The sequence below is a fragment of the Notolabrus celidotus genome, chromosome 8 (assembly GCF_009762535.1).
Source record: "Notolabrus celidotus isolate fNotCel1 chromosome 8, fNotCel1.pri, whole genome shotgun sequence".
Taxonomy (NCBI): Eukaryota; Metazoa; Chordata; class Actinopteri; order Labriformes; family Labridae; genus Notolabrus; species Notolabrus celidotus.
In genome coordinates, this window is record NC_048279.1 from 22928465 (window position 1) to 22945988 (window position 17524).

The following is a 17524-nucleotide window of genomic DNA, read 5'->3' on the forward strand; positions in this document are numbered from 1 at the left end:
TTATTTCAGTTCATCTTGATAGTACTGGGGCGACAATGACTCTGATTTGGGGGACAAATATCCAAAAATAAAACCCAAACTTGTTGCATTGATACCGGTGACTGAGAGTATCTCTGAGCCGAGTGAAGATATGATCTGATTTTTTCCAATATTTTGTAGACTAACAGGAAATGGGCTCAATGTTGTATTAACAAGTCGGAGGGGGGGCTTGAACTGTCCCTCTTTGTTATTTCAAAACTTTGCAGCCCCTGTGAAATGTGCAATAAGTTCAAGGATGACACATAGGGGAAATATTAATAGATGCATCTTTATACTTAAACTGAACCAAGTTGATGAGTTTAGCTGTATGATCTTGCATTTCAGTTCCAGGGTATTGTACATGCAACAGATAGCATAGCTGCGCATAATTGTTGCAGGCAGGTCCTTTAAAGGTGAGAGTCTATCCTGATGAAATACATTGTTTTTAATGCAATTTCTGTGAGTTTTTCTGTTGGAACTGTTCATGACCCATAAAATCAATTCCCCTATGATTTACACTCTACACTCGAATCCTCCAGTGAGCTATTTGTTGCAAATGTCACCTCATGCATTTTAAAAAAGTCATAGAAGCCCCCCCTCAGATCATAGAAGAAGAAAATGCGCAGGCTGCATGTGAATGGGATGACGCATTGCTCTGCAAAGGCAACTGAATGAGAGCAACAGCAAGATGGAGAGCACCATGCAGCACCACCTCCTGCTTTAAATCTCCAGCACATAGACGGGCTGCAGCTGCACATACACACTCAGACGCGCACACTCACACTGGCTGATGGAGCTCGTTGTCATCTCGGTGGTGACACAGAAGGCAGAAAAACAAATGTGCACGGTGTGAATGTGCGCTGGAACGGGGGGAGCGCTCTCACGTTGTCTATCCTGTTGATCCTGCCTGCCGAGCGTTTAAGAGGAGCACAGCTCGTCAGGAGGAGGAAAAGCTGCTCGCACGAGCTCCACTGGATGGCATTTCTCCCGGGGTTTGTGTGAACATAGAACGGATCAGTGTGTTGACCTCTATTTTCTTTTCTTTTTATGCTTATTGGACACCACTGGAGAAGAAACCTGCTCTCCATTTCCAGCTTTTTGCTCCTCTTCTTTGTCACAGAAGAAGAAAAAGCAGGTCGTGATTTTTGTGTGTATGCAAAATAACGGGATTCACGGTGGGAGCGTTTCCTTTCATCAATGTGCATTGATGTAGCAGAAAACGTGGAGGAGATAAGGTAGGTTTAACGCTTAAAAACACTGAGAAGGCACACAGGTTCTCGGTGTTTACTAAAGCCTTTTGGATCTCTTTGTCATGTTCCATGTCAGTGTGCTCACTGAGCATCAATAGTTGAATGTCTCCGTTGATGTCCAATTGATAAACACCTTCCCGAGTAGCTCCCATGGTCCATTGTCTCATTCACTGGCCCTACTTTGACTCCAAAAACGCTGCTGCTTCATGTGATTATGAATATTTCTCTCTTCACAGAGCCCTTATCTCAGCACCTGGAACCTTTGCTAAGGATTTCATTGAGGACAGTCCGCAATTAAAGGGATATCGATTCTTGTCTAATTCGGGATTTATACATCCAAACTGGGATCTATGAGTGGAAAAGTGGCGAAGCCTAAAGAAGACAAGGATGCTTCCAAGGGTAAGAAGAAAGGCTTTGCCTTGCACACACATACTGATTCAACCCTTAAATCACAGGTTTTAACCAGCGCGACCGTTCAAGCAGCCTCTGAGGTAAGAGTGGAGACAATAGCAGCCAGTGGATGGTCCATCCCCCCAGCATGGTGCATGTGGATACTGCTGTTTGAGATCTACTGTAGGCCTGTAGCTGCACGATGTGCTGCTTTGAGATCACATGCTTCAATTGCATTGATTGGTGATCATCAAACACAGACCGAAAGGAGAACATAATGATGCATGACAATAGGCTTGTGATAGAAAAACTGATTATGACACATGAGCGTTGAAATGATGACAGTGATTCCCCATTATGTCGCTGGCATCCTGTTGAAATGTCCCTTTGTGTCTCTCGCTTCCCGCATACTGATCCGCAAATTCTCGTCACATCTGTAAACTCATGACGCGCGCAGTCTTTTTTGGGGTCTCGTAGCCAAATTGAGCGCATGACCCATGGCGTCAAAAATCAGGTATCTTAGCTGTCTGGATGAAAGGGGAGTAAAGTGCAGCATACCCATTGCCATGGACACAGAGCGCAGACGGGGTTGCCAGAGAAACCTGGTGGGACTGATCATTGTAAGCGCTCCATCTACGCTTGGGAGGTGCACGACACTTTACGCACCGGCGCACACATACTACACCTTTGTCTTTGTTCTCTGCCAGACAATTGAAGACAAAAAGGAGAAATACATCATCATTTGGTCAACAGTGACTGCGCAATGTTATTGCGTCAGTACATTTGTTTCCAGATGTATCAGCGATGATTTGAACCCCGAAAAAAATACACTGCAGCCCACAGTGTGTTCAGCCATCATCAATAATCAGTATGCATGACTTCTTGTTGCAATTAGACAGTTTTCTTTTATGTCGATGAGTGAACAGGTTTCCCCCCTGAGTGTAATATAATAACAGCCTGTTTTTACACTGTGGCAGCCTGCCCATCGCATCCTTCCTGTTTATTTACAGTGAAGCTATTCAATTGGATCTCCTTGTACTCAGGTTGCAGCTCCGTCCAGCGTGCTCACAACTAATCAATAAAGCTAATTGGCTTATTTTGGCAGCAGTGACATAAGTGATGACGTGGCCTGTCGATGTTACCTTAAGAGGCAGCATCTAGCAGCAGTGGTGGCACTGAAGAGGGCTGGATGACACAGAGGCTTAGTGCAAAAACTTTACATAAAATGGTCTTTACATTAACGGCTGATTACTATATGCTGTTAGGGATGCTGTGCCGACTCACACTCTGTAGGAGTGTGAATGATCTGAATGATCAAAAAGGATGTAATATAAGCATCTTCAATGAGCTGTCCTTGATCTGCAGAGCTACTTTAAATCTTGTACAGAGCATCCCCTCTCTTTATCTGTGATCAATGTTCTTTATACTCGGTGCCTGACAAAAAAATTGTTCTTCCGACAGTAAAAAACACAACAAAACAGTAGTAACAGGATAGAGATAGCCTGGCTTGTAGTGCTGATAGTATACAGTGAGCAAAATATGCTCAAAAGAATTGATTTAAAGATTAACCTCCACACCAACTTTCCCTCTCATCCTAGGCTGGAAATCAATAACATGTGTGAATGGCTGACTCACTCAAGCCCTAGGGCAGCAGTACCATCTCCAAAACGCTCAGATGAGATACCAAAAAAAAAAAACACATCTTCACCTTCACCAAGTAGCTTCAACAAAGTGTGCTCCAGTTTTTTTTACATGCACAGCTGAAAGCCAAAAGTTGCTGTGGGTCTGCTGCCTTCTAAATTCAGTGGCAAAAAAGAAAAAAAAAAAACTCTAGCTGATTATTTGCATGGCTGAGAGGGTCGCTCGGTGCCAGCTGCCCTCCATCAGAGACGCGAGTGGCACCATGAGCGGGGAATTGCACAAGGGGAAGAAATCAGCAGTGACCCTGCCAACGTTGGCAAATTTCAGGGAAACAGTCCATTAGAGGCGGAACCACCTGCCGTCTCCACACTTTCTTTTTCTCTACAAGCTGGTGGCCTATACATGCTCCTGACTGCACAGCATTTTCACTGCAAAAGTGATATGATACCTTTGTTTCTTCTGCTCTCATCATAAGAAATGACTGGAGCAGTGTCAATGTAGAGTATTTACCAGGCTACACCTTTTGCTTTTATAAAGGCTGGAACTAACGACTATTTTTAACAGTTAGAAACTTGATAGTTATCAGAAATTAAATGTTAAATATCTTAATTCAAGCCACGTTGTTTTTCTTTAGCCTTTATTAGATAGGACAGCTGAAAAGACACAAGCGGGGAAAGACAGCCTCTGTACATGGGGCTGCACTTCACCCGCCTAACCACCTATTCTAGCCATATTTTGTCTTTGCTTTAAACATGACTAGTGTTAATGTAAGATGGATGGTTTTGTTTTTAATGTGCTTACTAACATAACAGTAGTAACAGTTCATTGGTTAGAGAGGAAGTGTTCTTAGGCTTCAAGGTGAGGGACTGAAAAGTAAAGTCGTGCTCATAAGTTTACATACCCTGGCAGAATTTGATTTCTTTGGTAGTTTCTGTTGTCATTATGATATAAAAAGAGTAAACATAGTTGTTTAACAGTAAATGGCTTCACCCAACCACTAACCATGAGTGAAAGAAAAGTTTTTCTCTTATCATTCATTTTCTCTGAAAAAATGCTACAAAAAAACCCTAATTCAGGGTATGTAAACTTATGAGCACAACTGTAAGTGAGATAATCTTCCTACAGTGTGGCTCTAACTTTGGATTGTGAAGTTGAATGTCACAGTTGATGTTTTTAAAAAAAGAGAGGCATCCAAAGTGTCTTTTCGTCAAAAGCTTGGGCGTCACCGACGTGCTGTTATGACAAGACAGGCTCACTTCACAAATTTTGTAGGTAGTTGTTTCTGTTTTGCAGCATTGAGGGTAAAATGCCTCAGACTTAAAAAGTGCTATGAGGAGATGGCGTTACATTATCTCTCGCCATTTTGCTTTGTTTTGTTTACCTGTCACCTCCCAGTTGCTGTTTTGCATGTGCAGCTCTCAGCAGAGATAGTAATGATGCCACTCAGCAACTCAGCTCTGAACACAACAATGTTATGTCCACCCACAGCATGAAAAAACACGAGCCATGATGTAACCAATTAATAATCGGCAATTCCATTTGTTAGCAGCTAACTTTGTCATTGATTTTTGTCACTATTTTAACTCATTGTTGCCCCCCTAATCAACATATCAGCTCTTTAATGGGGCATTGAGTTACCTCATGTAAAGTTGACTTGACATGTGCAACCAACTGACCTGCCTGATACATACATACAGCTTACTGAGCATTAAAAGACAGGTTTATAACCCCTAAAGGAGACTTTTATTATTTGTTGGAATAAAAAAGTTAATTGACATTTTGTCTGACTCAAGAGTTACATCTCTGCAAATAAAAGTCTTTTTGGATTTATATAAAGCTGGTCCCAGTAGTAATCATATCCCAAAAACTCACGAGCCATTCAAACTCTGCAGCTCAGGGCAAAAATCACTTTCTGTCATGTCAGTGTGGCTGCGTATTTTCTTTTGCTGGTTGAGTACGACGTTGGTGACAGTAATCTGTCTCCTCTGTGGCTCAGCCAGAGAGGCCACAGTTCATCCTGTAGGAGTACATGTGAAAACAGAAAGCATGCAGAGAATCAGGGAGAGAGAAAGAGTGAGAGACAGAGAGATGGTGGGGAAGAAGAGGTGGTGTGCAGCAGAGCTTCAATATCAACACTGAATCACGTTGTGTTAGTTCCCCCTGTCCTCGTGAAGCTAAGTTGTGCAGACAAAGTGAGGTGTCAAACTGTGACGTACACACAACGTTCCCGAGCCTGAAAAATCAGCCACATGAAGTCTTGTTTTAGACCCATGACGCCTTGATGATGACACAAAATGATCATGTGTAATCGCTCCATACATATTTTGCACTCAAGTCGAAGAAAGCCATGGTGTTCATCTATATGATTACTTTTTTACTATGTATTTCTAACAGATTGTGTCCAAAGTCATATAAGCAAATATATTCCTTACACTTCATCTCAGTGCACTGCTGTGATAGACTCGTCTCTTCTGAAAGTGTCAGCCAGTGGATTCATGTCCACCAGTGATTGCAAAGACGGAGCAGAAGAAGACACAAGTCTTGCATATTTGCAGGCAGATTAATTCAGTGCGAGGCTGGCCACAGAACCCGGATCAATAGATTCCCAGAGATGACTTCGGAGCGGCTTCATTAATCACAATGCAGGCGGCTCTGTCCTCCACATCCCTGACACCCACTTCAATCTCATCTGCTGAACCACCACACACTGTCTACAGTATCATCAGAATCTCTCAATCTGATGGCTGGATCTTTGAGAAGCTGGATTGAAGAGCATGAAGTCAATGCAGGAGGTTTAATTGTTATCACTTTGTTTCAGACGGACTCAACATCTGAACTGCCAGCTCTCATGTCCCTCTTTTAGCCACAGATATCTGCAGAAAAGTGAAAGTAGAAGTGCTCTGCTTAGTGAGGCAGATTTAAAGTTATGATGCATAAAGACATCTGTATGTTACTAAGACCTTTTGCAGAGTTGAACTTTTTAAGTTTTTAGCTGTGACCAGCAGTAACTGTCTGCATCCCACAGTGCAAACGTTGACAGGTTCGAGCATTACACGCTGCACTTTCTTTCGCAGTCACATTGGTGTATGAGCTCAACTGGTAGTGAGGGAGATTTCCATGTCGGGGTCCTCAAATTCTAATCCCAGGGTTTGGGATATGATTCCAAATAAATCTTGAACTCGGCAAGCTCACAGGATTTTCTGCCGTTTGACAGGGTCAGCTTAAATTATGTCTTCTCCTCTAAGATTCTACTGTATTGCAAAATTCAGCTGAGGCTTCTTGTACCTTCTAAATGACTGCACAAACTTATGAGTGAACTTTTGTCACAGTGGCTACTTCTAAACAGCACATTGTGATGAAGGAATGCATCCGCTCTGTTTGAATGTAGACTTTACTCAGTGATGCTAAAATCTGTAATCCAGCAACTTTGTTCCAAAAGTAAATGAAAAGAAACATTTTGGAAACAGAAAAACATTTCCAAGAAATAAATAAGCAGCATTTTTTAACCGTGGGCTTTGTGAGGACACTTTCTTCTGGAAGTATTTGTGGTGTCAGGGTGGAGGAGTTGTTCCCTGTCAGATACTTTTGTGGCACTGACGCAGATCCGGCCGCACCGCCTGGAGGAAACTGGTTTCGCCTCGCATCAGAGATCTGCCACTCTCCATCGCTGACTTGCACACTGATCGCTGTATGGGAACGTTGAGAGCTCCTCTCCTCAATTCCTCTGTCAGATTAGGTCTCTGAGTGACACAGGGCGCCCTGTGACTGGTGCTTGGCTTTTGGGTCCTTGGGTCTGTTGTGTTCTCTGCAGGGAATCTGAACAATTTGTTGCTTATAAGTAAGCCAAGTGGATCAGTGGAGTCCTCTGTGCTGAGGTTTCAGTGGTCACTTATCGATCAGTTAATGATGAAATTTATCTGCCAACATGTCCAAGCAGAGCACATTTTTCATCCTCTTAATTTCTCCTGACTTTGACAGCGAATCACGCACTGTGTTGCGTCATCACTGCCAAGAGTGTTCTGGCCCGAAAATCTCTAAATACCTGACAGTTCTGGTGCATTAGTCAGCTTGCTGCGGGTAATCCACAGAGCTGCATGTCTTCTGAGGTGAAGGGCTTTGTGAGCTGTCCCCATGGTGCCTAACATGGGTGCCTCTGGGTGTCATTTTTTCAGTCCACAGAACCAATGAAAAACATGTCACTGGTGGCACTGGTCTCCTTCATACATTTTTCTCTCCCTCTTTGTAATATCATGAAACGCTCATTCTGCTGAAGTTGATCATGTCATTTCCTTCTCCTCTAAATATTGTCACCCAGAGAGACTGAAGGGTTTTCATCCTTGTTGACAAAATACCCATGAATACTAAAACATCTCCCTCTCTGCAGAATATCACTGCTCTTTTGCAACCTTGACATGTACAGTAATATATCCATATTCTATCTGTTGCCCACTGAAGCTGAAAATTGCTCATGATAATAATCACATTCCTACACTTCAATCCTTTCATCAAAATAGTGGTTCAGATCCGAACCCATCTCCAAGGTGTGGGATTATCTACTACCTGTGGAGTTTGGATTACTGAAATTTGTACTTTCAGAAATGCACTCCATACTAAAGTAGTTAATCCCATCTAAAGATAATCCCCCATAATTGTGGTTATGTGTGTCACTCACACTGCCCTGATAACAGTGAGTGATAGCTCTCTGAAGGGCCAGGACACTGAAAAGTCTCAGAGTGAGATCATTGAGCTTTTATATTATTGTACTCAAATGACTTCACATGAGGTTTTACACAGACAACAGTAAAACGGGACATGTCAACCCTTCTCTATTAATTGACATCTACAATTAGGACTGAGCATTATACAAAAATGAGGATAAATTTTTTCTGTATTATATTGATATTAATCATTTACATAATTTGACAAGGTTGCCAGTTTGAAGACCATAACACAGGGATTATTGATAGGGCTGTGTAAAAATATAAATACAGCAAAATATCGTAATATTTGTCTTCATGAGACTATATCAGTTTTCTGTCCCTCATATCGATACATTGAATAAAGTATTTTTCTTTCCCTTGGATTCTTGTGCTCATAATGACCTCTGTGACTGTAGGTGTACCTGTTTGGCTAGAAGGATAGTTCATTAAGCTTAAAGCTGCCGCAAGTAAGAGAAAAAAGGAAGGGCGAGAGAGAGAGAGAGAGAGAGAGAGAGAGAGAGAGAGAGAGAGAGAGAGAGAGAGAGAGAGAGAGAGAGAGAGAGAAAATGAAATAACAAGACAGTTTTGGGAAATTTTTTTGTTACCTTGTTATTGAAACATACATTTATGTATTTACTAGTATTAAAATGGAAATCTCAAATTAAATAGTTTTGACTCAATTAAACGTATCGTATCGTATCTTACCATAAAGTATTGTGTCGAGCAAACTGTATTGTAGCCTATATCATTGCATCACATCCTATCGTGTAATACCATATTATATTGTATCATATCAGATCTTATCCTACTGTATCCTATCCATTGTATTGTACTGCATCATAGTGATTATTTTATCACACATAGTATCATATCCAATGCATCATTATGTAGCTTTTGCATTGTATTGCATCGTATTGTATCGTATTGCATCATGGAGTCCTTGCCAATACCGGGCCCTTATTATTAGCTAGACTCAGGACTACAGTTAAATGTATACTATAGTTGTTTATCATACATTTCTTAGGCTATATTTGTTTTCTGAGAGGAAAATATAATTGAAACCAGTAAAAACACTGAATAAGACATTTTAATGTAAAATATCAGGGATTCTTACATGCAGATGTATGCCGCTATAAATAGCCTAGCTTGTGTCTTTTACCTTAGCCTGTTTTCACATAAGGAAGACTTCAAAGTTCAGCATTTACAAGGTCTTCAACAGCAGCCAGATTAAAGGGTATTAAAACCTGACAAATGTAAAGCATGTAAAGCTGCGCTGAGTGAAATTCAATGTCTCCAGTTGTCTTCTGCAGAACCAGCCTCAACTGTACAAAAAAATATGAAATATTCACATTTTTATGGCCAATAATTTTCTAATGTTGGGATAACATAGGTTAGCTTTCACTGTTCCTTTTTGTGCTCATAGGTTTCAAATTTCAGTTCTCTTCCACTGAAAATATTCACTTTTATTTAATGTCAGCTTGTGCTTCGCAAGTGGAGGTTAAGTGTGTTCTCAAGTGTATTTTACCTTTCAGGAAATACTTTAGCCCAACTGGTTTTAAGAGCTATTTCTGCTGTGTGATAGGCTGTTTAATCTGACCATATCCAGTAAATGTGCCCAAAGTTATTATCAAGGGTATTTTATGGTTTCTCTCCACCATTTATGCCTTCCCTAGAAGCAGAGTTGAGGTAAGCAGTCTTTCTCTTGTGTAGGGATGACGTAGAGAAGAGCAGGACAGTTTTTCTAATGGTTTACAATCTGCTAAAATTGGACAAAGATGACATCAGTTGAAAACTGTCCTTAAGTGTCTTCATTTGTCTTTCTTCCCACCCCTTTTCCACTTGACATTGCACAATTTATTTTTTCATCACTTCTTGTGTAAAGGAGATAACAAATGTTCAACTGAATCTATCTGTCTCCATATAATACCTTTGCCAGGCATGTGACAATGTAAGTGCTAATGGGCTCACCACAGATCAGACACTGTCAGCCCATCTGAAGGAAAGGGCTCATCTGTTCCAACGAGCAAGTAGCAGCGCTGACTTATTTGTCTGTAAGCATTCACACCCTGAGCGAGCTTTCAGACTGTGTATAGAACATGCAACATGAAGTCCTACAGGAGCTGAATACCACAGATGTCTTCTTCAGTTATCTCAAAACCGGTATATGGCATCGCTGAAGGTTTGAAACACTTCAAGTGGTTATTTTTGCAAAAGGCAAGGGCTGTAAGTCCTTGAGGAAAATTGCATCATATTTGCTTCAGACCAAAATAAAACTGTCTACAAAAACATACTGCAAAAACATAGAAACTCTGAGCTTTTCAAGTACAGAAACGATGACAATAGAGCATATATAGCACCGTGGAGAGCTTCCTGGAGGTTCTTGAGGGCACAAAGAGGTCTCAGAAGCAATTACAGTCCTCCAAGGTCACTGTAGAAGCCACAGGCCGCCATCATCAACTACAACGTGCATGTAACCCACTGGGACTGAAGCACTCAGCTGTACTGTTATTATGATTTAAAGTCCAAAGAAAGGGGTGTTTTCTTGTCAAAGCGTCACCAGTGAAATACTTCTGAGCTATATTTTGTATTTTGAAACGTGCTAAGGATTAATAGCTTCTCTGGACATGAACTAATTAAAGTTGGTGAAAATTATAAAGGGGATTAAGGCGAGGTAGAAGAAAGGGAGGTGATAAGGCAGGACCGGTAGTAATAAACAGGCTGGAACAGAGAAGGCCTGAGAGACATCGTCTAACTGTCCGGCAGGCCTCTGGAGTCGGTATACTGAGGCCAAATGATTGCCTCTGGTTTATGCAGAATGCAGATTAGTGATTGGCAGTGTCTTAACTCCTGGCTGGGGCTGTAGTCTCTGTAGCGATGATTCACCAGGAAGACACCAGCACAGCAAAACAGCATCTCCTCTGCACACATGCAGAGAATAGTTAACAGGATTACCCGCTCCTTGCTCTTCCCCAATCCTGCAGCTCATTTCACAGGCCAGACAGGAGCCTCACAACAGCTCGCTTCGGTGTTCCACCTCAGCAGGTCTCACTGCCCATGAGGAGAGACATCAGCGTGGGAATCAGAGGAGCAGCCCTGAGCTGACCTGATGGACGGGTGGATTACAGAAAGATAACAGGTTTTTAAGAGGGTGGCAAGGTCTTTTGTTGTAACCTTTGTGTCCCTGCGTAAGCCAAATGTCAAAAACACCCATCTGTTCTTCTAAAAACCCTGGAAGTTGATCCTGAACATGCAGCATTGTGTGCAATCGAAGTGTGTGGCTACAGAAGTGAGGGTAATGATACACACACTGAAGAGAGGCAGAGAGAGAGAGAAGATAAGGTTCAGGGTTTAAAGATATAGTTGTTTTGTGTTTATTTTGACTGCATTTTGCCGCTGTTGGCTGAGAACTGCATTTGAATTTCCATTTTCTGTTTGTGTTGCAGATAAGAAGAGAAATCCAAATCCTGTCTCTATGGATATTATGCAAAACAAAATGAGAGAGTGTAGAAAATAGTAGTTAAAGGAAAGCTTTTTTAAAATCAGAGCTATTTAGTTGTCATACATAGTTTAAATAAAGTCTTTTTATTGCAGCTTCATCTTTAGGTTACATTAATATGCAACTATGCAGTGCAAGAAACAAAGCTGGGAGGAAATGTTGGTCATAAATAAACAAATGTACATGTTGGTGATCAATTGCAGCTAAATCCTTCGCTAAAGAAGTAGAATAATGTGCGTAGCTTTTTCTTTTTCTAGTCCTGACACAAAGTGATTAAGTTGCCAAACAGCCTCCTTCTCTTACTATATTTTAGCTGCAACATGCAGACTTCCCAAGAATATCCAGCTAAAAAACAGTTTAAATTAATACTTGCATTGACATAACATTCTCACAACAATGTTGTGGTTAATGCCAAAAGTTTGAATATTGAAAGCCATCCCTTTAGTGTTACTATGTAGGTAGAGGTTGGATTGGTTGGACATAACAAAGTGTTGTTGGCATGGCTGGAGTTGTGAGAAGGAGTAAGCAGTTTCACTCTTTGCATTGTCTTTCATTTATTAGAGTCCTGTCAGACCCTCTGGCCTCTCTAAGCTGTGTTCACTCTGATGGTTCTTACTACAGACCACTTTGATTTGTGGGTCACTCACTCAATTAGCTTTTTCATTGGAACAAGGGAAGGACACAGTCTCCTGAGTGAAGGCTGAGGATGCATGAAATAGTGTTTATCTGAGCTTCCAGGTGTCCTGACTGACTGAGAGGAGGGGTCAATATAAAGTATGAAACGATGTGGACCTTTCTGCCAGAAAACCTCTGAGGAATGTTGAGGAATCTGTGAAATATGAATATCACAGATTGGTTAGGTTTTGTTTCAGACCAAACCACATTTTGGTTAGTCTAGATCTGAAAGTTGGGTTCAATCAATCATCAATCAATCAATCTTTATTTGTATAGCGCCAAATCACAACAAACGTTATCTCAAGACGCTTTTACAAACATAGGAGGTCTAGACCACACTATGTCAAATTATGAACAGAGACCCAACACCAAGACAGGGTAAGACTCAGTCTGACCCCACCTTAATCCATCATGAGCATTGCACATCGCAGTATTTAGCTAGTTACAGTGGTGAGGAAAAACTTCCTTTTAACAGGCAGAAACCTCAGGCAGAACCAGACTCATGTTAGACAGCCATCATGCCTCGACCGAGTTGGGTCTGGAAAGACAGATAGAGGGGAGTAAGAGAGAGAGGTGATAGTGATGAGACGAGTCGTAGAAGCTGTTGCCGCTGGAGTCCAGCACGTCCGTATCAGCTGGAGTCCAGATCGTCCACAGCAGGAGGACGTCTACGGCAGCACAGGTTCCTGTGTAAGAGCTCTGTTTTCTTTGAGGTTCAATTTTGACTTATACAAAAGTATGTTACCTGACATGCTAAACAACCCAAGCATTTTTAATGTCCAATACTGCTGCTGATAGGTTAACATTAGAGTTAACTTAAACCCAGTTCTTGTTATGCAGACCCAAAATGCTAAATATGCAAGTTCAGCTGTGTTTCCACCAAAAAGTAATTGGGACTTGAATCTTCTCATCAAGGGACTTTGAAAGGTTCCTCTAACTCACTCCTGTTTGTGTCGTCAGTGAGGTCCAAAGACCTGTGAAGACTAGACCTAATAATTGCCAGACATGTAAAGTCAACATCAGTGCCAAACCTAGGGATGATTGTGATAAGTCAACCAAAAGAACCAATTTCCTCACTCATGTTAGTCTGCACCAGAATTACTGGAAAGTTAAAACAAATTGTTGATATTATTTTTACAACAGGCCCAAAATGCCATTCAAATGTTGTGTCTAAGCTGTAGCGTAGCCACCCAGCATTAGCTGGGGCATGACCTCTATTTGATGGCTACTGCCACAATGCTGTCATGCTCTACTACCTAGATGTAAATCAGTAAAGATGACAGATGGCATCTTTTAGCATGACCAACACATGCATGTGGACTTTGACCTGCGAGGAGGACTGAAGGCTGGTGGGGCTAGCTCTGCTAATGGTAGCCACACTCTGCAAACTGATTCAATATTGTTTACCCGCAGACTCTGTGATCCTGTGTTTAGCCATGTTAGATGAATTGTTCTCAGTTTTCTTACCCTTTGACAGAATTCAAATATCCATTGAAGCAACTAGGAGATTATTTGATTCAGAAGATCCCTAGCCAAACATCAGAAATGTTTTGCAAAGCACTTATACATGAGCAGGCACTTTCTGCAGGCTTAATGAAGTCCATGGGACTTTCTTTGGACCCGTGCTTGAAATGTTGGTTCTCCGAAATGCTCCGAGATGTTTAGAAACCGTGGTGAAAGTACCTGCAGTGTAAACTCAGCTTTTTCATGTGCTATAGATTATATTGTGACTGGTGAATAAGAACAGTCCGTCCTGAGAAGGGAACTCGCGAAATGAATGCATCTAATTTGAAATCATATAGGTACTGTCTGGATCCACTTCTTTGGGCCAGGTATAATGTCCGGAATGACTGCAGCACTTAGTACTGAGCTGGCATATGAGTGATGATATATAGCAGAAAGCCATTATAGTGCCATTCCACAGAGAAAGCTCATTCATTCAGCACTGATGAGGACGGAGGGTGGGAGAGTAATACATACAGAGGAGAACACTCAACAGGGAGAAAAAGATAAAAGAATATCAGATAAAATAACAGACGGAAGAAATCACAGTATATGAAACCCTGAAGTACTTAGTGGTAACCTCTAAAATACAATGTGGATGTGTTCCTTTATATAAATCTGTGTTAATTTCAGAAATATTTGAGTGTGTGAAAGTGACAAAGCAAGTGCTAAATGTGAGTGGGCCCTCTGTTTCGAGGATGTGAGAAAGAATGGGGAAGAAAGGCATTGTTAAGGCGACTGCTAAATATAGCAACGATCCCTGACTGGTCCCTGAAGCCAATTTTACACAGTCTGGAGCAGTGAACATCATGGCTGTGCCTGCCTCCTCCTCCTCATCAGGGACACATCATTTACATAATGAGACGCTGCCACAGCAACAAAGTCCCAATAAGCACGGCAGTCGTCAGTCATGGGGGGTGGATACCGAGGTGCCTTTCGTAACATGCGCTCTCAGTATACGACACGTATGAAACACACACAAACATACACACTCGCCACGTGAGAGAGAGAGAGAGTCGGTATGGAGACAAATGATGATTAGAAAATAAAGGGTGGGAAGGCAACAGTAAATAGGGGGTTCTCTGGAGTGGTGCTAATGGAGGGGCATGAGGTGTGTGTGGGGGAGGGTTGGCTTTGTCACTATGTGGTATACACATTACACTGAATTAAGTTAATCTGTAGTTTTTTATGTTACTGAATGAGTATGTTGATTTGTTTACAATAATCATTTTATCCAAGGTGCAGTACAACACTCCAGAGTTGTATATGCTTTAAATATGAACTTAATACTATTAAATGGTTTCATTATATTTCTACCTTGTGTTTAAGGTAAGAGTAATGGTAGGGCCAGTTTTATTATTTGCAACCAACTGTGGCATATCCATAGATATAAGTACTGGGAACAGTATTTTCAATCTTCAAATTAGGAGAAACGTGCTGCAGATCCAGAACCGGAGAAAATTCATAAACATGTACCAAGTCCAAAATAGATACAATGTCAGAAGCGTACTGCAAATGAAAAAATAGGGAATACAAAAAGTCCAAGTCTGACACACAAACATAGAAAACACATGCAAAAGATAATTACTACAAATCAAGACATGGCAACAAATGTACTCCAGGCCCTCGGGGTGTGCTTAGCAGAACAGTTTATTACATTACATCAACATTGATGGGAGAGAGTGAGGAAGATGAGGCAGTGAACTTTGGCACACCACATAACGACAGACGCCACCCCAAGCAGAGCATCTGTGAGGGTTGGGCCTTACTGACTACTGTGCAGAAACACAACTGCATAACATTGAACCAAAACCAACACTACTCTAATTGAGAAATTGTTTCTGACGGACAGCTAGCCAGGCTAAAGTTACCGCTTCTCAGTGTGGCTGAAGTTAGCTACGACTCTCAGTAACGCAGCTTGCAGTACTGACTCTTCCAGTTGCCAGGCTTTTCATACAGGGTGCGTTAGCTAGGGAGCTCAATTTAACTTTGTCATTTAAACAATTGATGTAGTTTAGTGTGATTATAAGTTTGCATTTCACTTTCAACTAAAACTCTAAACACCACCCACCATATAATCGTAATAATGTATCCAATGGAAAGCAGAGCTCTCGTTAAACCACAGCTTGAATTTCCTTATTTGTAGGAGACCCATCTTAATGATGAATTGACCTCACTATGATTAAATGATGTTTGGCTAAGGTTGCCCATAAACATCTTTGTTGATGGTTGATTGTTACTATAGCTAGCGCCTCTTAAATCTCAACCAAGTGTGGTGACTAGTTCTGCAACGCGATTGGTTGATCCAAATTTCCCAGAAGGCTGGTGAGAAAGACCATGTTAAGGTTGTGCAAAGGTGTAGCACTTTTAGAAATATTTGCCCCATGTTTCCTATCATGACTTGATATGGTAGAAACAGTTGGAAAAGGTTGACAAAAAACAAAACAAAAAGCTGTTGTTCCAAAGACCTTAATTTAACCCTGCCATCAGTAGGCCTTTGGCTATAGACTTCAGTGGGATTCTTTTTCCTACCTAACAAACCTCTCTTTTTTTGTTTTGTCACATGTCATCAGAGATTCTCTGCGCCGAATGATCACATCATTTTCAATGTAATTAGACGAGACAAGCCTCTGCCTACACTGCAGCACAGAGAGAGAGAGAGATAAAGAGATGAAGAGAGGAGCGAAGGGACTAAAAGAGATTGAGAGAGAGAGAGAGAGAGAGAGAGAGAGAGAGAGAGAGAGAGAGAGAGAGAGAGAGAGAGAGAGAGATGGCAGCTAGTGATCTAACAGTAATCCATAACAGCAGAACTGGCCATCATAAAGAAGATGAACAGGGCTGTAGGCGAGATGAAAAGGTTACACACAATAAATACAGAGCGCTTCAGCTTTGCTTAAAGGTTACGCTGGAGAATTTAGACAATGTTAAATTGATTCATTACCTCGACTTAAACCCTCCGTAGTAATCCCAGCAGTTTTCTTTCTATTTCCAGTTTGATTTTATTCCAACTTTTAGTGAGCAGCCAGATGAGCTTCAGTGTGCTGGGTCCGCTCTGTTCGGTGTGCTGTGAAATCAAGTGACCAGTGTTTCTCCCCAGCCTTACACAATAGATGCATTCTTAATAGCTCTGCATTTTTCAGACTTTTGTTGTACTATTCATAGGCTCTTGTTGGCTCCTGTTTTCACATAATAGTCTGTATAAATATATATGTGTGTGTGTGTGTGTTTGTTTGTTTGTTTCCTAGGTGCTCTGATGTGTGTTCCTAAGATTTTGTGTAGTTCTCTTTGTATTAGGCCGATCAGAGTATAGAGCATGTGGTGTTTGTTTATAGCCCTGATTCCTTTTCTTTCATGTTTGTAGTGTGAAAGTCTTCCTGGTGCTGCACTGTGCATATATATAGATCTTTATATAGAATGTGTGTTTGATTAAGAGTGTTTGTATGTGGTACAAATACAGCTGACTGATATCTTAGAAAGCCGACATTTCCGGGCAAATGTTAGCCCATCAGTATATGAATCAGCATGCATGATTCTAACTATGGGTCAATCTGAAGACATCTTTTACAGAACATAAAATGCACTAAAGCAACACTCAGGGTATTTTAGCTTGATGTCAACATGTAGTTTATCTAGAACACTCACAATCCATGGTCTACAGTACTCAGCATTGTCTGCAGATATCTAGAAATGGTTTACAAGTAATGTTTTTAGATATTCATCAAAGTACTTCTTTAAGCAAGCAGGCTTCAGAGTTCCTTTTAATTAACATATTCAATAATGTGTAGGAAAAAGTCTGTTTTAATTTTTACCTAACTTTCCCTGTTGCCATACAGATAATCAATACATTTTTT

General features: G+C 41.2%; 1 protein-coding gene across 1 annotated transcript in view; it reads left to right on the plus strand.

The window, feature by feature from the left end:
• The first annotated feature begins 670 nt into the window (after positions 1-670).
• fgf13a (fibroblast growth factor 13a) overlaps positions 671-17524 on the plus strand; it is a 131710-nt gene continuing 114856 nt past the window's right edge. The window contains exons 1-2 of the mRNA XM_034689976.1: positions 671-1253; positions 1505-1667. Coding sequence (XP_034545867.1) covers positions 1619-1667 — 49 coding nt within the window. The 5' untranslated portion in view covers positions 671-1253; positions 1505-1618. The remainder of the gene's footprint in view (positions 1254-1504; positions 1668-17524) is intronic.